We start from the raw sequence: 26,508 nt of genomic DNA, 5'->3' as shown, positions 1-26,508 counted from the left end.
CCTGACAGGTGATTTGACATAACATTTAAAGTCCCCATGAAATCAAAAGTTTTTTGGGTTAAAGTTTTTTTTTTAAGTTAGTATCAATATGTTAGTTTTAAGGTTACTATATATAAGGCAGTGTGCTACAAAACTGTGACAAAATTCACAATTAGAAGATATAATCATTCAAAGCTTGCAGTTCGTCACTTGCACCAAAATGGTTCAACAAATTATTTTTTTGACGTCACATCATACTTCATCTTCTCATCAAATCTTCTGATCAATCAAATGCCCTCTAGAATCCAAAGGGCCCACCCCCCGCACTATAGTCTCAGCCTCAGACGTCACGCCCACGGACCGTTGGCTAAATGTCTGATGCATATGGGAGACAAAAGTGGAAACACTTCAGGAGTGTCAAAGTCATCATCGGATTGGATGAATTATACAGGATTTCCGGGAGACATGTGTCGTGTTCTTAAACGTTCCAACTGGAAATAAAAATTCTGTGGTACCAAACCCCCTCACGAAAGAAGAAAGCCGCCGAGTTTACAACTGTGACGACGAGCGCTTATCAGGATCAACTAAACATTGGATATTCAAAAGTATGTCAAATATTTAAAGCTCGGGGCATATAATCCTTAAAATATGTCCGAGAGTTTTACAGAAAGTCTGTTATTGTAGCGAACAAACTGTGATTGGTTGTTTGACATGTCAGTCGAACGGCCTCATGGGCGGGCCTTGGGCAATGAAAGCTGCCATATTTTCCAGACCTTCAGCCATCAGTCTACCATCACTATAAATTGACACTGAAGCTGTGGCTGAGATTAGTCATTTGTTCACAGTGTAGTATTTCCTGTACAGTGAATGGCTCGTACTGCACAATGTAGGCGACAGGGAATGATTCAGACAGTGTATATAAGCTTTCCATTGGTACAAATGAGGTCTGGGTTCACATTGTTTCACACGAACCACGGCAACGCGAACAGTCTGATCCGGACTTCGGCTCTGGTCCAGAGATGCGATCGCACGGGGTGGATCATATGCGCAAGACGGCATATATTTAAAACTTTTACAACTACTCAGCCTCAGCATGATTATGACCACTTTTTTTTTTTTTTTTTTACTAAGAATTTCATATTGAATCTAGGGATAATCTATTAGACTGTGGCTGTCAAATGCGGCCTTACCGAGCTCAACGGCTATTTTAAAAAAGGGGGCAGGGCTGCTAGATATGTCCCGCCCTCTCTTCCTGTTTCTGTTGAAATTACGTCACCACATAGAATAATGCTGCATGTTTCAAGGCACTTCAGGGGACCTTTAATGAGGCGATTTACTTTCAGTGTCTTGATAATGATAATAATAATAATAATAAAAGTGTTGTATCCATCTTATTTTCATATTACACACACAAAAAAATGCTGTTTCTTCTCATTTAGGTCTCATTCGTTGCATTTAAACCCATTAGTAGAGAAACATGCAGGTTGACTGCTGGGTGCAGTGAGCAGAAACAAACCCTCCGCGGGCCATTTCATCCCACACATCCACGCGGTTGAATTTTATTGGAGAATGTCATGTGACAGAGGCTGAAGCACTTCTGCTGCAGAGCTGCAGCTTCGTGTGCATGAAAACGTTTCAGCACTAGGACCCAGCAGAGATACAGATGGCACTCCTGCATGAGTCAGGGCTGTTTTGTAACAGGGGAGAGACCAAGGGCCCTGTTCCCCAATGGTACTCTCACACACACGCTCAGCTGAGACCCAGGCCGAGTGAATATATCACTGAACAAGCACTGACATGAGCACACAAGCTCACATTATAAACCAAGGTGTGAACCTTACGACCAGGAAAACACATCAGTAATGTCCCAAATAATCCCTTAAAAGATAATTTAGCAAACAGTTAACATAAGGAAAAAATGAATATGGTTTAAGAGCAGCAACACCTGCGTGCATGCATGAGCAGAGCAGAGCAGTTAAGACCACCAAAATGTCTGTGTATATTATATAATGTAACATGATATTCAAGGACTCCATCCATGCAAAAGGGCTATTAGAATATTCTATCACAGACCACAAGGAGACAAAACAAGCCATGAAAGCACACTGTGCTGTTCAGCATGTCTATTGTCAGTTAATTATAGCTCAAACTGCGTCAATGCTGCGTCGGGTTTGACCAGGATGGAGAATGGTGTCCTTTCTGTATGGACTGACACATGGTGAAATGGGCACAAGATGACAGTGGAAACTGGCCTTAAGATTTTGTTTATGTTACAGAAAGCTATTTTTCTGTGACCACTGACAGAGATTTGAAACATCTCTGCTGAAAAAATAAACAACTTACATTAGCGTAATCTGGCTTGCTGGTCTTAGTTGGTTTTACAGGGGTTTTAGGCACTTTTTTAGACCAGATAAGACTAGCAAACCAGCATAGTGAATCTGTGAATCATAAATATCAGTGGTATCTTTTGTGCAACACAAAAGAAGATCTCAGGCAGAATATTTGAGGTTCTGTTTTCCATAATGCATTTCCAAAAATGCAGATACTGCCAAGCTTTAAAAAGGGCCATGAAATATCATCAACAAGTAAAATATCTTCAGCAAATTTCTTTGTAAGGAAGAGTGTAACTTGGACACTGCGCCTAACACTTCATTTTGTATTTCATAGAAAAAGATAATCATACATGGTTGAAAAATGTAGTATTTTTGAGTAAACTAATCCTGTATCATCCAGTTTCATTAAATGTATTTACCAAATTTTTCAATCCTACACATATTCCAAAAATAATCAGCCCTCTCTCCCTCTCTCTCTCTCTCTCTATATATATATATATACTGTATATATATATTGTTACGCCTGTGACTGTATTTGACTATTTTTTTGGGTGTTTCTTTCTCCCTCTCTCTCCTCTCTTGTCTTTTACAGCCAACAGCGTGTGCAGAGGTAGGTTTGCGAGGAGCACCGGCATCTTTCAAAAAGACGAGCGTAGAGCAACATCCTCAGAAAGAGAGGCGTGAGAGAGTGGAATGTGTGCTGTTCATCTTGTTGGACATTGTTGAGACTGTTATCATATTTATTGCAAGAATTTGTTAAAGTTTTGAGTAAACAATTGAAACGTTTATTGTTCTTTCCCTCAGATTTTTCTCTTTCCTCATTCTGAGTGTGAGACACCATAAATCTGTCTAGCAAGTCGTTAGTGTCTTGTAAATGCTGTAGGGTCGTATATGTACTATAAATGATAATCTCTTGTTCTTTGAAATCACAATAATGGGGAAGACTGGTGACTTGGCAGTGGTCCAGAAGACAGTCACTGACACCCTCCACAAAGAGGGTAAATCACAGAAGGTCATTACTGAAAGGGCTGGCTGTTTACAGAGTGCTGTATCAAAGCATATTAAATGCAAAGTTGACTGGAAGGAAGAAAATGGTTAGGGAAAGGTGTACAAGCAACAGGGATGATTGCAAGCTTGAGAATACTGTTAAGAAAAGCCGATTCAAACACTAGGGAGAGCTTCAAAAGGAGTTGACTGAAGCTGGAGTCAGTGCATCAAGAGTCACCATGCTCAGACGTCTACAGGAAAAGGGCTACCAAGCCACTTCTGAAACAGAGGCATCAGAAGCATCTTACCTGAGCTAAGGAGAAAAAGAACTGGACTGTTGCTCAGTGGTCCAAAGTCCTCTTTTCAGATAAAAGTAAATGTTGCATTTAATTTGGAAATCAAGGTCTGGAGTCTGGAGGAAGACTGGAGAGGCACAGAATCCAAGCTGCTTGAAATCCAGAGTTTGTGTCCGTTAGTGAATCGTTAGTGTAGTCAGTGATGATTTGGGGTGCCGTGACGTCTGCTGGTGTTGGGCCATTGTGTTTTATCAAGTCCAAAGTCAATGCAGCTGTCTACCAGAAGATTTTGGAGCACTTTATGCTTTTATCTGCTGACAAGCTTTACAGAGATGCTGATTTCCATTTCGAGCAGGATTTTAGCACCTGTCCTCAGAGCCAAAACCACTTCCAAGTGGTTTGCTGACCATGATATTACAGTGCTTGATTGGCCACCAACATGCCTGAACTGAACCCCATATGAAATTATAGAATATTTTCAAGAGAAAGACGAGAAACAGTTGATCCGAGCTGAAGGCTCAATAGTGCATCAGAAGTGCCACAGGCTGATCGCTCCCATGCAACACCTCAGGAGCCCCGACCAAGTATTGAGTGCATAAATGAACATACTTTAAAGAACTTGAGCTTTTCTGTTGTGCAAATTCTTTTTTTGATTAATCTTAGGGAATATTCTAATATTTTGAGATTGTGGATTTTTGACTTTCATGAGCTGTAAGCTCTAATCATTCAAATTAAAACAAAAAACTTTTATAATGTTTTACTTTACATGTATTGAATCTAGAATATATTAGTAGTTTGAAATAAGTTACAAAAAAAGAATTCTGCAGAAAAAAATAGTTTTTCAGGATATTATAATATTTTGAGATGCACCTGTACACACACACACATAAATAAATATATATATCAGTGATGCGTGGGTCAATGTATTAATAACCCGCACCCGACCGACATTTTCAACTAACCCGCCTGCAATTCGGTACGCAAAAAAAAAAAAAAAAAATTGTTCCCGACCCGCTTCCTGACCCGCATTTTTAAAAACCAGTAAATGCTCATTGTAGCGTCATTGGGCCATATGGCAAAAAAAAAAAAAAGTATTATAATTTTGTCAAGAATTATAAAAAATCGTCAGTAAGCTCATATTTTGTACTAAAATAGTCTAGTCTGGCTATGTCTATTTCTATGTTTCTGCAAGGTCAGCAGACATTGAGGCTCAGGTTTGTTCCGATCCGAGCTTGTGAGCGGAGAGCGCATTTCTGAATATCCCGATCCGCTCGCTCATTCCGTGGGGTCTCGCTCTACCCAGAATGGCCTGCTGGTTCGAAAATATGAAAGGAGTCATTTAATTGTTTAGTAATAAACTGGTGTTTTCTGTGTTGCTGCAAAGATGAAGTTGACAATGCAGACTCGCCATGAACGCCAGAGAGAAATGCACATTTCATATGGATTACATCATCAGAGAGTAGTCCATTTATTTTGGTTTGAATATTTTCGTTTAAAAGAAGACATTTCAAGCTTTCTGTAATATATAACCTATATTTCTCAAATCTGTGAGGCACACGCTGTTTAGTTCACATGCAATGCACGTGATCATGCCGGCGCCTTATTACATTGTCTGCTAGGCTATATATTTGCTTCTTATTTATTAAATACGGGCAACTGATTGATAAAACATTGATCAAAATTAAGATACAATTTCTACAAAACAAAAATCTTTTAAAAAGAGTTTTCTATAAAACAAAACTTAATGAAGTCGTCAAAATCATGTTTTACCAAAAACAGCGGCATTGCTCCCCATGCAGTCTTCTTTGCCGCCTCCATCTCTACGTGCAGACTGAGCTCGTACGTCATCTTCATGCCAGTTATTCAGCCAATAAAGTGTAGGCCTATTTATTTCAAAAATGTGTCTAGTACTATATAATTTACAAAGGTTTAATTGGCATTTTTATTTCAAAGGACCCGACCGACCGCGACCCGAATATCATTAAAAATATTTTTGGATGACTCGTAACCGTGGGGAACCACGGGTGACTGCAGGCACCCCCTCATTTTGGATCAACCCGCGCATCACTGATATATATATATATATATATATATAATATATATTCTGCATCTTTAAGCCTATAATTTTATATTTCTCCATTGTTTTTATTTTAGTTATGCAATTCACAAGTCTTTCTTGGATTGCAGTACTTTACCTTTATGAATTTAGCAAACATATAAAAGAGGACAAATACAAGCAATTTGTCAAAGAGCCAACAATAATCATAATATTGTGATATTTCCCTGATTAAATGTGTTAAGTACACAGCTTTGTCTTTTTTGTCTAATTTTCAAAAAAAAAAATGTTTTACTTCAAATTAGTTCTTGCTAATAAACAAACATTTTTTGCTCATAATTGCAAAAATAAATAAATAAAAGCCTATAAGCTGTTCTGGACTTACCCAGCATCCCTTTGTTGGGCTCAGACAAACACATGTCTTTCTCAGCACTAGGGAGTACGAATCCCACCACGAAGATCTCCACGCCATCAGCCATGAGGGCCAGACCCAGCACAAAGTACAGGGTCCACTGGAAACGGCCGTGGCCACATTCCTGGAGGATGGTCTCATACTGCTGGGCAAGCTCCTCCTGGTCCTTCCTTCTCTCGCCCTCATACTGCGTCTTGTCCTGGAACTGAGACTGTCCCACTCCGTCCACCTGTCTGTCGGCCTTCTCAACAGAGTCATTTCTGGGGATGCCCTGGTACTCGCCCTCGTAGATCTCATCATCCTCATCGTGGCCCTCTGTGGAGTCGCTGTGAGCCCCTTCGTCGTCGTTGGCCCGGCTGTTGCTGCGGTAGTAGCTGCCGTCCTGGGCCTGCACGGGGTAATCGTCATCATCGTCTTCCTCTTCAAAGCGGGTGTAAGAGCGTTTGCTGTATTCGTCGCTCACCCTATCCACGTGGCGGCCCACCTTTTTACCTGCTTGCCTTTTGACTTCTTTGGCAATGTCCTTAGCCCCTTTAATGAAGGCTGAACGGTCTCTGTAACCCTCCTCCATGGTTCAAATTTGTGCACTGATGTAAAGAGAGTTGGAACTGGGTGTCAGGAGCTGCCTGTTTGCATGTAGTAGAGTGAAGCTGGGCTGAAGAAGTTCAGGACCCTGGACAGCAGCTTCTAGAGCAAAGAGACCTGAAAATATTCAAGAACACAAGCTGTTATTCAAGATGAGGCATTAAAGCAAATACTTTACAACATTAACGCATCAGTTTCAAATTAAATCATACATCACATAAGGCACGTTATTATAAATTATATGTTATAACTCATGGTATATAAAATAAAATAAAATATTTTAATCAAAATATATATATATATATATATATATATATATATATTTAAATATATCAAAAATACTTAAAAATGTAAAAAGTATAAATAAAAAGTTTAACATTTTAAAGTATTTTTGCATAATGATTGTAATAGTTTATCTATTAGAACATTTTCATATCTCACTGTTTAGTGAATCATACAGGTGGTCTGTAATCTGTATATACTTTAATAATTGACCATCATTTTTAATATGGACTTGCAACACACATGATTTGAATTCTTAAACTGTGGCTTTTTGTTTTGTGCACAGTTTAACTGTTCATATCAATGCATTTTTCCCACAATATTAAATATATATCAGTTAGAAAGATAGTCTACCAGGTCAAAAACCAGGCATCTGGCTTCTGCTATTCTAGCTAATAGCAACCATCTATTCCATTTTAGTTCTGCTAAATGGCATGCTTAGACCATATAAAAAAATCATATAAAACCAGCTATTACACTGAGCCTGGCTTCAGCAGGATTTTCAAGCATTGATATTACCCGAATAAACTTGATTATGTTTAATCAGCTTTGTGATAACAACAAGAAATACACATGGAATTAAAATTATTGTAAGCTAAGAGTACAATTACAAATGACTACATGGATAACACTGACAGCATGTAAATAGGTACAGCAGCTCACAGTGACCTTGTTTCATCCAGTTTACATTCTGGAGGAAAACACTTTAAGAACCAATTGAGTCTCCCTGAAAAAAAGCGATTAAATTGTTCCCAAGGGAAATTCATAAAACCATCCGTCTGTGTTGCCTTCTACAATCTGTTGAAATTGGTCTGGATCCTGTTATTGCATTAATAATCTAATATACATAATTGAGCCACATTAATAATATCTCAGGGGTACTTAGGAGCTCTACAGCACAGATAAAGATCTTGCACAGATATAGATCAGATAAAGTTCAGAAATCTGAACAAACCTGAAAGGGATGAGATTTAGGGTTATGAAACAAAAACCAGAGATGGTGATGACATCTTGGTCGCTTTATGTTGAGTTGTTCTCAATACAGAACAACTGATGTAACATGATTTTTAAATGAATAACACCAATGAAATGGTTCTTGTTATCTATTTAGAATGAGTGAGTCAAAATAAAACTCACTACTAAATCCTTCACTGAAGATCCTGACATACATTTTATCATGTTCAGATCAATAATATAATATAACTTGATGCCTTTTGCCACAATGAATTTGAAGATCAAGGTAAACTGTACTTAATTTGTGTTTCCCGGGAAACATGCAAGTGTCTTCTGTTCCTTCCGAAGGGCTATATTAAATGGAAAAAATATGCTATTTCAACAAAATAAGAAAGATTTGGGCATCTTCATCCTGTTCAAAAGGCTCTTAATGCATCGTGTTTCCTTCTGGAGCATCAGTGAAGGTTTGAACCATTTTAAATAGTTGTGTCTGAGTCCCTCAATTGTCCTCAGTGTGAAAAGATGGATCTCAAAATCATACAGTCACTGCTGGAAAGGGTTCGAATATGCAAAAGATGCTGGAAAACTGAAGAATCTGCAGGACATGGAGGTTTTTCTGAAGAACCGCTCTCAGTTTAACTGTTCAGAACACACAAGGGACTCATGAAGAACCATCACAAAACTTGTCTTGTGGACTATATGTAAACATCTTTTATGTAAATTATCTTAATCAGGACAGTACTAAATAAAAAATAACATGCATTTTGTATGATCTCTCTTATTTTGTTTAAATTATTAACATTTTCCCATATACCGCAAGGGGTTCCCAAACTCTATCTAGACAAACATCAAATATTTTGGGGGAATTTTGGAACATTTGGAATATTTCATTTTGCTGTAATAAATTATTATAATTTAAGTTAATAATATTATATAACATAACCTAATAAATCATATAAAAAATCAATAAATAATATAAATAAAATACAACATAATACATGAATAAACGCACAAATCTTTTGGATATAAATACAGATCTACATACTGTATTTGTATACAAAGTTAAATAATGATTCCCGTTCCTAAAGACACCAATTTAAACAAGTCACATTCTGGTCTAATTTCTCTGTTCTTTTCTCTCTCTCTGATTGTGTATTGCTCTCGGAATAGAGCTCATCAGTGCTTAGCTCACTTCACCCCGTGCCTGTGAAGATAATGAGTGAATCTGGGATATCTGTCAGCACTGCTCTTCCCGAGTCCTATTACATTATCACGGCACTAATAAGTGAATACACAGAAACAGACCAGTCATGTGGACTGTAGAGCCAATAAAACAAATTGACATGCTTCTCTCAGTACTCCAAGTAAACACTACGATGGTTGTAAAGCTATAAATGTCTGTAAAGGTGAATCTGGGGCGCTATGAGCTCATCAGCAGATGCGATTGGTCCAAGGGAGAAATGGCCCAGTTGGCGGCAGCAGGCATGGATCTGCCTTATGCTGTCCTCTGTGGTGGTTTCATTCTCACTCGTACAATCCCTGCATGCTCTCTCTGCATGTGCACGCGTCTGCCAATAGAGGCCTGCGCTGCCATTGTGAAAATAATTTTAATATTGATTGGTTGCAGGGCTGATTATTATACAAAAATTAATGCAAGTTTTTAACTGATACAGCACTGACACATGATGAAAATTCATCATCAGCACTGCGGCCACACTCAGGGAACTATTTTTTCTTTCAAAATACATAAAGAAGAACGATGGTTTCACTTATTTATCATTTACTCAACCTAATGTCATTCCAAACCTTTCTTCTGTGGTACACAAAGCATATTTTTTGAAAAGTCTTGTGTTTTAGAGTTTTTTATTTTATTGCAACATTTATTATTTATTTATATATTTTTTTCATGAAAATTGGTGGGGTCCACACAACATTGAACCCAACTATCACTTTAAAATACTCTGAGTTTGGAAAATCTTTTGGTTACTGCATTAAATGGTACAGTTTACTCCAAATTTAAATAATAAATCAAATAAAATGTTGCTTTGGAAACTAACTGAAATATGTTTAAGTTGAAGCACTAAATTTAAAAACTAAATTTCCCAAATCCGTCTCATCTCTATTGCGGTCTGGAGATGGGACAGCAATAGTGGTGTGCAGGAGCAGCGGTGTGTGTGAGATGGCTCTGTTGGGAACAACAGTCTTTCTCTTGGTGGAATGTGTGCGTTTCAATTAGACTGGTACAGGAACACATGTCAGCGCTACAGAACAGGGCCTAAAAGCTCTGTGAAGCAAAGCCAAGCCCAGAGCTGTCAAATCTACTCGCTAATGCAACATGAGATTACAGGCCTTTTATTTGTGATTTAGGACTGTGGTAGATCAAAACTGGAGTAAAACAGACAAGGAAGACAGTGCCTTTCTTGAATGCAGTAATAAATGAGATTTACTCTAGATCTGTTACAAATCAAGAGGGATGGTACACTGCAAAACTACTTGCCTTATATGTTTCTTTTATTTATTTATACAGTATATGCACCATATACTACAGATTACAGATTGTTTCTGCAATAGAATAAAAAAAAAAGATAAAATACTGTAAAAGATTTAGAATTTGTATCTGTATCTGAATCTGTAGTAAATGTTTCTTTAGACTGTTAAAATAATAATAAAAAAAGGGACTTTGTGGAACCCAGAATTGTTCACTGCGAACTTTTATTTTTAAGAGTGTAGCCTAGCAACAGAATCATGCCAAAGTCTATACTGAAGTCTGAACATTACTCAGGAATAGTATGTTTTATGTCTCTACTGCACAGTCCTTGTTCTAAAGAAGGACATTAAGCCGCCATGTGTTGCATTGAAGGGTCACTTTGGCTGAGCCAGTTAAATGCCAGCAGTCGAAGGTTGGCGATGAGACCTGCTCAGCAACAGTGTCCTACAGAGCTGCAGAGCATGTGGAGAGAGAGAGGAGGAGCCTGTGCTCGCTGCCAGAGCAATGCAAACACACACAAGGCAAAAAACACTTAGACTTGGGACTGTTTAACTGAGCTGTTTCTTCATGGGAAATATCATTACATCACTTGCTCATTTTTCTGTCATTCAGTGGATCCTCTGAAGTGAATGGGTGCCATCAGAATGAAAGTCCAAACAGCTGCTAAGATGATCCACACCACTCAAGTGCATCAGTTAACATCCTGTGAAGTAAAAACCTGCATGTTTGTGAGAAAGAAATCCACCATTTTAACATTTTTAATGTTAAACTGTTGCTTCCAAGTAAAAATGTAAGTCCTATTCATAATATTGCTTTCACTAGTGAAAGATGAGGTTAGTCATTTTGTCTAAATCAGTAGAGAAATATGCAAAGATCAAACACCGCAAGCGAAAACAGTACAAAAACGTTGTAATATGTTTGTAAATTTTGATGTGAGAAGACAACAGTTGATGGACATTTCACTAGAGGAAATGTCATAATGGATATGGACTCGTATTTGGCCAAAATAAATAGTTTAAAGTTCAAAAACCCGAAAGATGGATTTGTTTCTTACAAACATGCAGCTTTTTGGTTCAAAAGACATGAATTTATTGTGACTATTGTGATGTTTTTATCAGCTGTTTGGACTCTCATTCTGACGGCACCCATTCACTGCAGAGGATCCATTGGTGAACAAGTGATGTAATGCTAAATTTCTCCAAGTCTGTTCTGATGAACAAACTACCTCATCTACATTTGTGGTGGAAAAAATCCGTAAATGGTCTTTAAAAAGCTCAACAGTCACAACATTGGGGTGTACATAATATTAGACACAAAAAAACTTTCACAGAAAAATAAAAGTCACACATGTTTGGATCCAAGGAAGATTATTTGTGTCCTTATTTGATAAAAGCGAGGCAAACAATTACATACATAAAGATTTAAGAAGAGAAGAAGCACTCAAAACTAATTTCAAACTTTCAAATTAATGCATACATTCCTATTCCTATTTCCTACAGTACCACTGCTGTTAACCAATACTTGTTATTATTCATTTTAAGTCTGTAATTTACATACAAGGCATTATAAATCCTATGTCATCCCATATAATAACCCTATTAATACACTTAATGTGATAATTAATTATTCATTTAAATAATTTGAAAAGCAATTTCAGCCTTAACAGTGTGCCCTTCAGGAACAATACACGTACTACCGAGCAATTTTGCACATTGTAAATGATTATCTGAACAAAATTTGAAATAAAGCTATCGATTGTTCACCAAACAGATGGAATAAGTGTATGGTGAAACAGCCCAGGGGCTTTCCACAGGACAAACATGAATATACTAACATCCACGGCATAACAGCAACTAGAATGTAATGAAGCAGTAAGCCTGAAAAAAACAAGTGAATTTATCTATAGGTGAATCTCAACCAAACCTGTTGTTCAGTAAACGTGTTCAGGGCATAAATTAGCCAATGGTGTAAGTTTGAGGAGGATATATCTGTTTGTTAGAGGGAGTGTTTGGAATCAAGCAATATTCTTGCAAAATTTAATTAGCTTGTAATGGCTAAGAAATGACACATTTCAGCTGTAATTTAGGACCACTTGTAAGGATCTCGTGATAATTAATCATTTTAATTTCCACTACCATTCAAAAGCCTGGGGTCTGTAAGACTTTTGTTCGATTTAGGATGCATTACATTTTTACTCTTACAAAGGATTTCTATTTGAAATAACTCTTGCTCTTTTAAACTTTCTTTTCAATAGAAAAATGATTGAGCAGCAAATCAGTATATCAGAATGATTTCTGAAAGATACAACCCGAATTCCGGAAAAGTTGGGACGTTTTTTAAATTTTAATAAAATGAAAACTAAAAGACTTTCAAATCACATGAGCCAATATTTTATTCACAATAGAACATAGATAACATAGCAAATGTTTAAACTGAGAAAGTTTACAATTTTATTCACAAAATGAGCTCATTTCAATTTTGATTTCTGCTACAGGTCTCAAAATAGTTGGGACGGGGCATGTTTACCATGGTGTAGCATCTCCTTTTCTTTTCAAAACAGTTTGAAGACGTCTGGGCATTGAGGCTATGAGTTGCTGGAGTTTTGCTGTTGGAATTTGGTCCCATTCTTGCCTTATATAGATTTCCAGCTGCTGAAGAGTTCGTGGTCGTCTTTGACGTATTTTTCATTTAATGATGCACCAAATGTTCTCTATAGGGGAAAGATCTGGACTGCAGGCAGGCCAGGTTAGCACCCGGACTCTTCTACGACGAAGCCATGCTGTTGTTATAGCTGCAGTATGTGGATTTGCATTGTCCTGCTGAAATAAACAAGGCCTTCCCTGAAATAGACGTTGTTTGGAGGGAAGCATATGTTGCTCTAAAACCTTTATATACCTTTCAGCATTCACAGAGCCTTCCAAAACATGCAAGCTACCCATACCGTATGCACTTATGCACCCCCATACCATCAGAGATGCTGGCTTTTGAACTGAACGCTGATAACATGCTGGAAGGTCTCCCTCCTCTTTAGCCCGGAGGACACGGCGTCCGTGATTTCCAACAAGAATGTCAAATTTGGACTCGTCTGACCATTAAACACTATTCCACTTTGAAATAGTCCATTTTAAATGAGCCTTGGCCCACAGGACACGATGGCGCTTCTGGACCATGTTCACATATGGCTTCCTTTTTGCATGATAGAGCTTTAGTTGGCATCTGCTGATGGCACGGCGGATTGTGTTTACCGACAGTGGTTTCTGAAAGTATTCCTGGGCCCATTTAGTAATGTCATTGACACAATCATGCCGATGAGTGATGCAGTGTCGTCTGAGAGCCCGAAGACCACGGGTATCCAATAAAGGTCTCCGGCCTTGTCCCTTACGCACAGAGATTTCTCCAGTTTTTCTGAATCTTTTGATGATGTTATGCACTGTAGATGATGAGATTTGCAAAGCCTTTGCAATTTGACGTTGAGGAACATTGTTTTTAAAGTTTTCCACAATTTTTTTACGCAGTCTTTCACAGATTGGAGAGCCTCTGCCCATCTTTACTTCTGAGAGACTCTGCTTCTCTAAGACAAAGCTTTTATAGCTAATCATGTTACAGACCTGATATCAATTAACTTAATTAATCACTAGATGTTCTCCCAGCTGAATCTTTTCAAAACTGCTTGCTTTTTTAGCCATTTGTTGCCCCCGTGCCAACTTTTTTGAGACCTGTAGCAGGCATAAAATTTTAAATGAGCTAATTAAGTGGATAAAAGTGTAAAATTTCTCAGTTTAAACATTTGCTACGTTATCTATGTTCTATTGTGAATAAAATATTGGCTCATGTGATTTGAAATTCCTTTAGTTTTCATTTTATTAAAATTTAAAAAACGTCCCAACTTTTCCGGAATTCGGGTTGTAATATGACTAGAATAATGGCTGCTGAAAATATAGCTTTGCCATCACAAGAATAAATTACATTTTACAATATTTACAAGAAAACACGTATTATACATTTCTCTCAATATTATTATTTTACTGTAATTTTGATTTAATAAAAGACGCAGGTGAGCATAAGAAACTTAACATAAAAACAACATTAAACAGAAATTGAATTAAAATATTTTTATAATGTCTAAATAACTGTTTTAATTAATAATTATATTATTAAATGATATTATTAAAATTGCATTCGTACCTTTAATTTCTGGTGATTGTAATTGAAAAATGATTGTATTATAACACTGTAACATTACATTATTTAATATATTATTTAATGTTTAGCTTTATAATTTAAGGAAAGAATGCCCTAGGCTCTTTAACCATTTTTTCTTCATCTTTTGTACGTCATCTCTTTATTTGTTTTAAGTCTAATCTCACCTAAAAGTAATCAGTTAAGCACTATCTTTACGCTTAAGGACGAAAAGTATTGCAAACAAGGCCAAAGCTCAACGTATCTGGTGTATATCAACGAGCGAGAGTGACAGCAGAAGCCTGGAGTTAATGGATCTGGGAATGAGTGCGGAGGAATAGAGGGAGGAGAAGAGGACATTAGTGAATGGTTAGAAGCGTCTCGACAGCGGTCTCAGGACAGAGCCGCTGTGAGTCACGTTAGCCCTGGAACAAATCTCTCAGTGTGTGCTGCTGTCACCATGGCCACAGTCACTCCTGCCCTCTGCTACATCAGCACCACCAGCATCCTCTGCCCTGCCTCCATTTTAGCCCAAAATATTCCAGCGCAAACACTGAGCCGCATTTAGACGGGTGTTGTCAATGCAATGTTTCACTAAAAACAGGAAACACTTCTATTCTATCATATTGTTGCTATAGTGCAAATGTGAATTAACACAGAAATGTGAAATATATATTCTGCAAAGATGATAATCAAGAAATTTAAACTGACCTTTAAATTTTTTATTAATATGTTAATATGTTAATTAATATGTTAATATGTTTAAATAATTTAATTTTTCTTAATATGTTCCTGATCTGACTGTGCATGATTCATTAGCACACATTATTCTACAGAAATGAAACATTTCATGATTCATCATTTCATTTTCATATTATAAAATATAGTATCTGGAAAGAAAAAGAAAAAGAAAACATTGATCACTGATCACAACACCAGAATTTTTTTTGTGTGTGTGTTTGTTCCAGAGGGGGAAAAAAAACACTGAATGTCATCCAAACGTAAGAATGTCTTCTTTCTCTGTAACAAATTTCCTTTTTCCGCTGATGTCACAATGATAACAGAGAGCCAAAACATCTTTCGATCTAGATATATCCACTTTACACAATTCACTCAATTCTAGGCTGATAAAACCAAGCTTCACTCCATTACTTCTTGATAAGTATCCAGTTTCACTCAGAAATGGGTTGCAAATGGCTTTAAATTCTGACTCTGACTTACATAATTGTGGGATGCGCAACTCAACCGGTTTAAATGACAAAAGAACAGTCATGGCACATACTATGTGTGGTGTATATAAGTCCAGAGGAAATGAGAGGTCCCTCTATAAGTGCTCATATTTTCCCGCACGGATGAATGGGTGAGAGATTAGCATATGATTCAGATATATGCGGACTCATGCAGTATAAACCTAAGCATACTGCAGTTAAACTTCTCACCTGTGCATTACTGTGAAACTGAGGACATTTGGATGTAACCTTAAAAAAAATCGAAGTAAATCACACATCTATAGAGGAATGTGATGTCACTGTTATTTGTTACACTTCAAAGAGGTTTTTGGCTTTTAACACATGCTGGGAGAGTAATGCACAGGTTTTTGTTCAAACACAAGCAAATAGGAATCATTTTTATATATAGCTCTACCTTGGTGTGTAAAGACACCTCTTCTGAGATTCTGCTTCAATTTGGCTGCCTTCAACAAAATCTGCATGCCTTTGATTTCACTCTGAACATTTACTCAGGCTTTGACCTGAATCATTGCTGTTATGCAAGTTTCTTTTGAACTTTTATTCAAGTGATTTCACAAAAGACTAACAGATGGAGAGTGGGTATTCAAAGACACAGGATAACTAATCACCAATTATAGCAAGGAATAATCCCAAGAAAACATTTTATTTTAAATATTTTAATTAGAGAAAGGGAAAGGGGGGGGGGGCACCTGTAAAATGATTTGACAGAGAAATTTGGAGAAATTGACTTTTTTCAAAGCGTTGCTTCCAAACTAAAATTGAAGTCCATTATTCATAATATTGCATACTGAAAAAGTTGCCTTGTCTGAATCAGGAGATAAACATGCACTGTTTACAAGCCAAAACAGTTATAATCAAGTATGCCGATTTTGAAGTGAAAGGACAGTGGATGGAGTATTATTGTAAATTATGGACTTTTGGCCAGAAGTGAAAGTTTAAAAATGAACACCCCTTAATGTTTCTTAAACATGATGTTATTTGGTGGACTGGAGTGTGGATCATTGTGATGTTTTTATCAGCTGTTTGGACTGACGGCACATATTCACTCAAAAAGAAGAAACAAACTACATCTTGGATGGTCTGAGGGTGAAGACATTTCCAGTAAATTCTAATTTTGGGGAAAACTATTCCTTGAATTGCTAAATTGCAATATTGTACTAAATATTTAAGTTTATATTTAAAAAAAAATGTATCCAAATGTGGCATGGAAATGTACTGCACCAAACCCAAGTGATAATCATATATTCCAGATCTCTGAATGAGTGAGTTATGAACGGCGGCCCAGTCAGATAAGACATCAGCACCTGCACAGATCAATGATAAACACTCCTGCTGTTAAACCCTGTTCTCTCTCTTCCTCCTTTGCCACATCAATCCTCTGAGGATTCCTCTTGAGGTTACTCTGAAAAGAGCACTGCAGCGCACAGAGCACACAATGATTGAGGAACAACTGCAATCCTGAGCAGCACCACCACTGACAGAGACCCCAGAAGCTGTGTACCACAAACAGCCTGCAAATCAATTCATATTAGGAGAAACAGTCCTAGACAGGGTCCAGAAGTATGCAAACATAGTCACTCATCCTACCAAGGACCTGATCAAACTTTCAGACATTTGCATATCACATTATTTAATTTCTCTCTTTCAACTCTACCAACATAAAGCTGCATCCTACTATCAGATGTACAGCTTTACATACTTTCATGAATCTCTACATACTAACAATACAATCAGATACAAAACTCTAATATCAATCAAGATATGAATAGATATAGCAATACTACCAACATTAAGGTCTACATACAGGCTATTATCATCAATGTTATACCATCGGAAATCTCTGCATATTAACAGTAGGCTATACGAACAACATAAAGCCTTGCATATTCCATCAAAACTGCCAAATATCTAGCTCTACACAATCTACTCTTATATAAGAACTGATAAAGAGCACAGTTATCACCTTTTGCATGCACTCAACAGTAATGGTTGGTAATTTCCAGCTCAAAAATGCTATTTCACTTTCAAAGCAGCAGTGATACAGACACATGTAGAACACATAGATGCACATCACTGTGAATTCAGTCAAACCAAGTGACACTTGCTGTCGTGACGAGACTGAATGCAGTCAGCAATGGAATAAAACATCGAGGAGATCCACACACGCACACATGGAGCAGGTTTCCATTCTTCATGTCTGCTGCAAGGTCATTTTGATGCTTCAATATATAACGCGGTACAAATATCATTTTAATTTATATTTCTCTTGGTTGATCAATTCCTCGCAAATATGAAACCCGATACCAGTCCAAATCATCCAGTGAAGAAAATGGAAAGCCCAATCAAGTCTTATTCTGATGGATATATTAGGTGAAGGGGCGAGGCTTAAGGTGCCGTATGTCTCTATGGGAATATGGCTTTTATCAATTACTCTTTTAATCTATGCTTTAACCCATGGTAAATAAAGATTGATATACATACAAGAAATAAGTCATAATAGTCTACAACGTTCTGGGTGCAAAATACAGCGCGTTTCAACGAAAAAATAAAATAAAATAAAAAAATCTGCTTGCCCAAATTTTTTTTTTTATGTCTTGAGATGATGCATAAGCCGTGTAAAATGACAAAAGGTTGCCTCAAAAACAGATTTTATTTCATTTTCGTTGGACGCTATAATTATAAAGACTGTTGATGAAGACCACGTTTGCATCTATCTTTGATGAGCACATACTATTTACCAAATGAATGAATCTGATACCTCAAATATAAAATCATAAAATTTAGCATTTAACATTAAAACACTCACTCAAACATAAATGTGGTATATTTAAAACGTTTACGAGCGCCTTTAATCTATGTGCACGCTCATTATAAATTAGCTCCAAAAACACTCATTAATTAGCAAGGTCACTTACCAGAGCAAAACGGTTATTATTTTCCCCAAATGCTGTGTATCTATGATACGGTGAATTTTTAGTCGTGATGATGAGGAGGGCTGTGTGACATTGCCTGTATCTTCATCCCTGTAGCCGACAGCGCGTGTGACGTGTAACGGGGCGCAACCCTGCCACACAGGCACAATGAACTATTCCTACTATGGCGAACGCTTGACTTATTAATATTAATCGGCACGCTGACGTTGCATGGTAACCTTCCTAGAGCGTCCAGTTACGTAATCTAGCTAGTATTCCTAGCCAAGCCTTCTCCGTACTAGAATTCGCTGATAGGCCAACAGAATCACAAACTTCTGTTCTTCAGCCAAACAGTGGGGCGAACGTCACGCTGCGTCATTAATATTCATGAGACAAGTAGAATTCCTTCGTTCGTCAGCTGACCTGCACTCTTTACGAACGTCTGCCTTTCAGCCAATCGTTTAGGTTTACTGACCTAACGTGATGTTACGCAATTAATATTCATAAACCAAGCCGTGGCCATAGTAGGATTAGCTAACTCGTATCCCTCATCTCGAGCGCACCGTTCTCAAATGTGCAAGTGACCCTAAATGAATAGGCTATCAGCATCACCAAAGCTATAAGTGAAACGCGTTTTCATTGTGATCAAACGTAATAAATATGTTTAATCTAGACTGCCTACAAAAGGTTTCACGGAAACATGCGTGTTTTCCTCGAAAAATTAATTGCGGCAATAGTCGCGTTTCTTTATAATTTAATGTCATATTGTGTGGTTAACGTATAATCCTTTTAAATCATGCAGTCAGTTTTAAATGGTCTGTGCATGATTGCACACGTGCTGTATCTCGTGCACATAATTGGCCAAAAGCACGGAACCATGATGCGCTTTCCTGTCTCTCTCCATCGACTGTTATTAATGTACATTTGACGCAGCCTGCTGTCTTTATCAAAGGTTAAAACACTGTCAATTAATAACTGTCTGCTAGAGGAAAGAAAGGACAAGGTTTTCAAACGTTTAGATTCCACAGACCCCCAAATATGATTATTATGATCCCTGTGCATCCAGGTGATGTATTCTCACGTAGCTATAGCCTATAAAGACGCAATTTATACTGAGAAAAATTAACAAATATAGGCCTACGTGAAAAAAAATGTTTCTATGATGTAACATTAAATTTTTTTCTCTCCTTGATGTACAGTAGCCTGCATGTTTTACTGATTGATTGACTGATTTAAATCAAATGAATATATTTATAGTTTAATTATGTTTTTACACTGTTTTCCTGTAAACTTTTTCCCTGACACCAGTCTGAAAACCCATGTGATAGTGAACTATCAAAACAGAATCATTTTCTCTTGAATAAAAATAAGCCAATATTTATGCCAATAACCTCTTAAATAAAGGCTGTAATTTGTCTACACTGACACTGTTTTGCAATAACGAATCAGTCAGATATCAATTTTTGTTTTTATTCCTAGCACTTCCAATGGAATAGCAGTATGATATAAGACACAAAGTAACAGTAACAATACTATTCAAATGCTAACAAATAATGTTCTGCCATATATATATATTTAATTGCCAGCAGTTTCCTAATTGCCATGATTAGGTGCTTTGGTTATGATGCTGATTCCGACATCATTTATAAAAGCTGTTGTGTTCAAAGATAGAACATGAGCATCACAAAACTGGAAAAATCTGCTTCCACATCATTTTGGGATATTTCTTATTTTGTCTCTTGTGGAATTGCAATGAAACCTGCACTGCAAAACCTGTGCCTGTCAGACAGAGATCCAGAAGTGCCAGTATTATTGGACATAATGGACTAATGCAGTGCTTAGCAACAGGCAGTATGACGATGTGACTGGTTTTCAAATAAGGCTGCAAGTCACCATTCTCCTGCTTACAACAGAAGCATCTATTGATGGACAGGTCTCTGAAGAAGCTAATACACCACAGTACCTCAACACCAAAATCTATATTTGCAAAATGCAAAACAATTATTGATCTTTCTGAAAATGATGTAAGGATATTCAAGTAAAGTTGCTTTTTGAATCTTGAAATATTACTAACAATACAAAAGTTATTTTTTATGTTAACATCACAGAAATCAGTTAAGATTTTACAGCAAAAATACACATTAATGATGACCTGAAGTGGGACATTTTTACAATATATACTAAAAGGTCTTGTACAGAATGCTCAACAGGTTTTTCAGCAAAGTTTTGATCATGTTTATAATTCAGAGGGCTTAGAAATTTGCATGTCCAATATGATACAGTAGGATTAATTGTAATACTTTTCAGCCATCTGTGTTTCCTGTTAATTCATATAGACTATTGTTTGCTCAAATCTACTAAAATCTTTAACATACATTTTTTTAGAAAAAAACAAGCCAGACCTAACGGTGCACATTATTTCAAATTAAAAAATGGTTTAGAAACTGCATTTCATGATGACTTTTACAGTATGCAAAGCACTTGGTTATGTTGCAGTTCTTTAGAAGTGCCTAAAAGTTTGTGAGCAAGTAAACAATTTAATCAAGAACATTGTGTTTTATATGATGCCGTCTTATGGAAATGTTAGGAAAACTGCTACCTCCTTACAGGGTAATCATCATCAAGCTGTAATACACCATTAGAAGAGAACAACAAAATTATTAGCTCTACTTAATTCCCCCAAACCATGTCACAACAATGGATTACTTCATTAATGCTAAATTACACCTCTCTGCCTCATGAGACGGCACCTAATAAAACAGAAAACCTCCAGCTCCAGCAGATGCTTCTGAGTCATCTTAATTTGTGCTCTGGGCTTCATTAGTGCTGCCGCTTCTAAAGAAATAAGATGTACTAACTATTGTTAAGTGCCCTAAAAAGTGCCATGCTGCACTTGACATTAAAGCAAGCTAGATTTTTTCTGTTCCAAAGACATCCTCTGCTAATATATACATTATTATTTAGCAAAATGCATGGACTAAAATGTAGTAAAATCTCTTTGAAATCTCCAGTTTCTTTGGTTCCAGCTGTTGTGAGGCATGTTGGTACGAAACATCCTTAATATGATTATCCCAGTTTAGATCAGTCTACTGATCAACAAAATACAGCCTAAAAATACAGCACTATGTCTAAGTGAACACCTATTAGGAAACAGACAGGCCATTTCAGAGCTGATTGACTGCACAGAAAGGCAATTAATTGTTAATTGTTTATGTTAATTGTTAATAAATATTGCAGTGCATGTGTTATTGCATATACATGTGTGTATGTGTGTGTGTGTGTGTGTGTGTGTGTGTGTGTGTGTGTGTACAGTACTTAAATATACTGTATACACACACATATAATTATAAATTAGTTATATTTACTTATATAAGCTTTATAAAGTAAAATAGACATAAAAAGACACAGAATGAGTCTAGAGAGTGTGTGAATGTCAAGTCAAGTCACCTTTATTTATATAGCGCTTTAAACAAAATACATTGCGTCAAAGCAACTGAACAACATTCATTAGGAAAACAGTGTCAATAATGCAAAATGATAGTTAAAGGCAGTTCATCATTGAATTCAGTGATGTCATCTCTGTTCAGTTAAATAGTGTCTGTGCATTTATTTGCAATCAAGTCAACGATATCGCTGTAGATGAAGTGACCCCAACTAAGCAAGCCAAAGGCGACAGCGGCAAGGAACCGAAACTCCATCGGTGACAGAGTGGAGAAAAAAACCTTGGCAGAAACCAGGCTCAGTTGGGGGGCCAGTTCTCCCCTGACCAGACGAAACCAGTAGTTCAATTCCAGGCTGCAGCAAAGTCAGATTGTGCAGAAGAATCATCTGATTCCTGTGGTCGTGTCCTGGTGGTCCTCTGAGACAAGGTCTTTACAGGGGATCTGTATCTGGGGCTCTAGTTGTCCTGGTCTCCGCTGTCTTTCAGGGCAATAGAGGTCCTTTCTAGGTGCTGATCCAGCATCTGGTCTGGATACGTACTGGATCCGGGTGACTGCAGTGACCCTCTGATCTGGACACAGACTGGATCTGGTGGCTATGGCGACCTCGGAATAAGAGAGAAACAGACAAATATTAGCGTAGATGCCATTCTTCTAATGATGTAGCAAGTACATAGGGTGTTATGGGAAGTGTTTCCGGTTCCGGTTTACCTAATTAATGCAGCCTAAAAATCCTTTAACGGATTTGGATATTAAAAGCATATTAGGATGTTATTTGTAAGCCTGGTTAAAGAGATGGGTCTTTAATCTAGATTTAAACTGCAAGAGTGTGTCTGCCTCCCGAACAATGTTAGGTAGGTTATTCCAGAGTTTTGGCGCCAAATAGGAAAAGGATCTGCCACCCGCAGTTGATTTTGATATTCTAGGTATTATCAAATTGCCTGAGTTTTGAGAACGTAGCCGACGTAGAGGATTATAATGTAAAAGGAGCTCATTCAAATACTGAGGTGCTAAACCATTCAGGGCTTTATAAGTAATAAGCAAGATTTTAAAATCTATACGATGTTTGATAGGGAGCCAGTGCAGTGTTGACAGGACTGGGCTAATATGTTCATACTTCCTGGTTCTAGTAAGAACTCTTGCTGCTGCATTTTGGACTAGCTGTAGTTTGTTTACTAAGCGTGCAGAACAACCACCCAATAAAGCATTACAATAATCTAACCTTGAGGTCATAAATGCATGGATTAACATTTCTGCATTTGACATTGAGAGCATAGGCCGTAATTTAGATATATTTTTGAGATGGAAAAATGCAGTTTTACAAATGCTAGAAACTTGGCTTTCTAAGGAAAGATTGCGATCAAATAGCACACCTAGGTTCCTAACTGATGACAAATATCATATCTTAAATAATAATAATCTGGTCTCTAATTTACGATTAGAAATTGAATGCCATATTTTCAGTGTGATCTGTTTTTGATGAGAAATATTAGATTTTTCATTGAAACCTCTGAAAAAAAAAAGAACTTTTTAAAAAAGTACAAGCAACAGCTCTGGCATTTACATTATAGAAATATATCAACTTAAAAAGCTAAGCTATACATTTTATAAACACACATAATTATAAATTATTTATATTGACTTATTAGTTATATATCGTCTAGAGAGAGAAAGAGAGAGAGAGACTGATAGATAGATATGTTATTACAATTAGAATGCACACTAGTAATAAATATTAAATAACTAGATCAATATGTAGTACTAAGTACAAGAATAGTTTATAGTAACTGGACAGAAAGTACTAGTTTCTTAAGGTCTAAGTAGAATAGGTATAAAACTGGAATAGACAACAACTGCTGGATACTTAACAGAATAATAATACAGAGCCTAGTAGTGATTCTAACGGTGAAATAAATAGGCAACATTGAAAAAATGCTTTCAATCTGAATACAGATTTTTAAAACTATTTCCATAAAACACCTAAGTAAACTTAGGTCGAGTTATGCTTTATTTTTTTTTTTTTGACTGAAACTTTCTGAAGACAGCTAGGATCCTGTAGAGACGCTCGCGCACCGCTAGCTTCGCGCGTGATGCGCAGATTTCCAATTCTTTTTTTTTTCTCGCTCTATCGTTTTTTTATCTGCATCTCATCGGCGCTGACCATCGAGAACAATCTCCTCCTATTGATTTATCGACCTGCTCCCACCTCGAGAACGATAAACCGCCCATCGCGTCGTGAACTGCGTTTTAATGACCCATTTACTGTCCGCGCGCGTAAACATGCTTCGAAACTATGAGTCGCTCGCACAGATGTCACATCTCTCCAGTCGTGCACCATGAGAGAGCTGAACATGTGCTGGAAGATTATTGCAACATTGAGCTTGGACTGTTTTAAAGGCTCTCCGTCCTCTTCGCACAGGTACGTCATATTTCAATAACCGTGTCAGTGTCGCGCATTATCTGTATGAAGATGTTTGCATGCACATGCAGGATTCGTGTTGGCTGACTGAACAATGGCAGATTATATATGGGTTGCTATGGCAATGCCTGCTCCGAACATCATCGTTACAGAGATTGCGCGATGTCTCTAGAATGCATGGTGCATAATAATCTGATATACAGTCGTGGCCAAAAGTTTTGAGAATTACATAAATATTCGTTTTCAAAAAGTTTCCTGCTAAACTGCTTTTAGATCTTTGTTTCAGTTGTTTCTGTGGTGTACTGAAATATAATTACAAGCACTTGATACGTTTTAAAGGCTTGTATCGGTAAATTACATGACATTTATGCAAAGAGTCAGTATTTGCAGTGTTGGCCCTTCTTTTTCAGGACCTCTGCAATTCGACTGTGCATGCTCTCAATCAACTTCTGGGCCAAATCCTGACTGATAGCAACCCATTCTTTCATAATCACTTCTTGGAGTTTGTCAGAATTAGTGGGTTTTTGTTTGTCCACCCGCCTCTTGAGGATTGACCACAAGTTCTCAATGGGATTAAGATCTGGGGAGTTTCCAGGCCATGGACCCAAAATTTCAACATTCTGATCCCCGAGCCACTTAGTTATCACTTTTGCCTTATGGCATGGTGCTCCATCGTGCTGGAAAATGCATTGTTCTTCACCAAACTGTTGTTGGATTGTTGGAAGAAGTTGCTGTTGGATGGTGTTTTGGTACCATTCTTTATTCATGGCTGTGTTTTTGGGCAGAATTGTGAGTGAGGCCACTCCCTTGGATGAGAAGCAACCCCACACATGAATGGTGTCAGGATGCTTTACTGTTGGCATGACACAGGACTGATGGTAGCGCTCACCTTTTCTTCTCCGGACAAGTCTTTCTCCAGATGCCCCAAACAATCGGAAAGGGGCTTCATCGGAGAATATGACTTTGCCCCAGTCCTCAGCAGTCCATTCACTATACTTTCTGCAGAATATCAATCTGTCCCTGATGTTTTTTTTGAGAGAAGTGGCTTCTTTGCTGCCCTTCTTGACACCAGGCCATCTTCCAAAAGTCTTGGCCTCACTGTGCGTGCAATGCGCTCACACCTGCCTGCTGCCATTCCTGAGCAAGCTCTGCACTGGTGGCACTCCCATCCCGCAGCTCAATCCTCTTTAGGAGATGATCCTGGCGCTTGCTGGACTTTCTTGGACGCTCTGAACTAAGCCTTCTTTACAAGAATTGAACCTCTTTCCTTGAAGTTCTTGATGATCCTATAAATTTAGGTGCAATCTTAGTAGCCACAATATCCTTGCCTGTGAAGCCATTTTTATGCAACGCAATGATGGCTGCACGCGTTTCTTTGCAGGTCACCATGGTTAACAATGGAAGAACAATGATTTCAAGTATCACCCTCCTTTTAACATGTCAAGTCTGCCATTCTAACCCAATCAGTCTGACATAATGATCTCCAGCCTTGTGCTCGTCAACATTCTCACCTGAGTTAACAAGACGATTACTGAAATGATCTCAGCAGGTCCTTTAATGACAGCAATGAAATGCAGTGGAAAGTTTTTTTTTTGGGGATTAAGTTAATTTTCATGGCAAAGAAGGACTATGTAATTCATCTGATCACTCTTCATAACATTCTGGAGTATATGCAAATTGCTATTATAAAAACTTAAGCAGCAACTTTCCAATTTCCAATATTTATGTAATTCTCAAAACTTTTGGCCACGACTGTACAGCACAAAACAGAAAAATAACGATGTGCTTCAATCAGATAATATGGCTTGCTGATCTAGTCTAGTCTATTTTAAGGCTCTTTTTTTCTTTTAGCTTGATCAGGCTGTAAGACTAGTTTAAACTGCAGCTGTTATTGCATGCTGACTTTAACAGTAAAATGATGAAGGAGGCTAATTGG

At 37.5% G+C, this 26,508-nt stretch overlaps 1 protein-coding gene across 1 annotated transcript in view; it reads right to left on the bottom strand.

The window, feature by feature from the left end:
- LOC132158877 (synaptic vesicle glycoprotein 2A-like) overlaps nucleotides 1-18,869 on the bottom strand; it is a 33,548-nt gene extending 14,679 nt beyond the window's left edge. The window contains exons 1-2 of the mRNA XM_059568489.1: nucleotides 18,717-18,869; nucleotides 6,037-6,765 (exon numbers count right to left, since the gene is read on the bottom strand). Of these exons, the coding sequence (XP_059424472.1) occupies nucleotides 6,037-6,634 (598 nt within the window). The 5' untranslated portion in view covers nucleotides 6,635-6,765; nucleotides 18,717-18,869. The remainder of the gene's footprint in view (nucleotides 1-6,036; nucleotides 6,766-18,716) is intronic.
- Between the last annotated feature and the right edge of the window lie 7,639 nt (nucleotides 18,870-26,508).

The sequence above is a fragment of the Carassius carassius genome, chromosome 15, assembly GCF_963082965.1.
Source record: "Carassius carassius chromosome 15, fCarCar2.1, whole genome shotgun sequence".
In the NCBI taxonomy this organism is placed as follows: Eukaryota; Metazoa; Chordata; class Actinopteri; order Cypriniformes; family Cyprinidae; genus Carassius; species Carassius carassius.
This window is presented reverse-complemented; position numbering and strand designations above follow the sequence as displayed.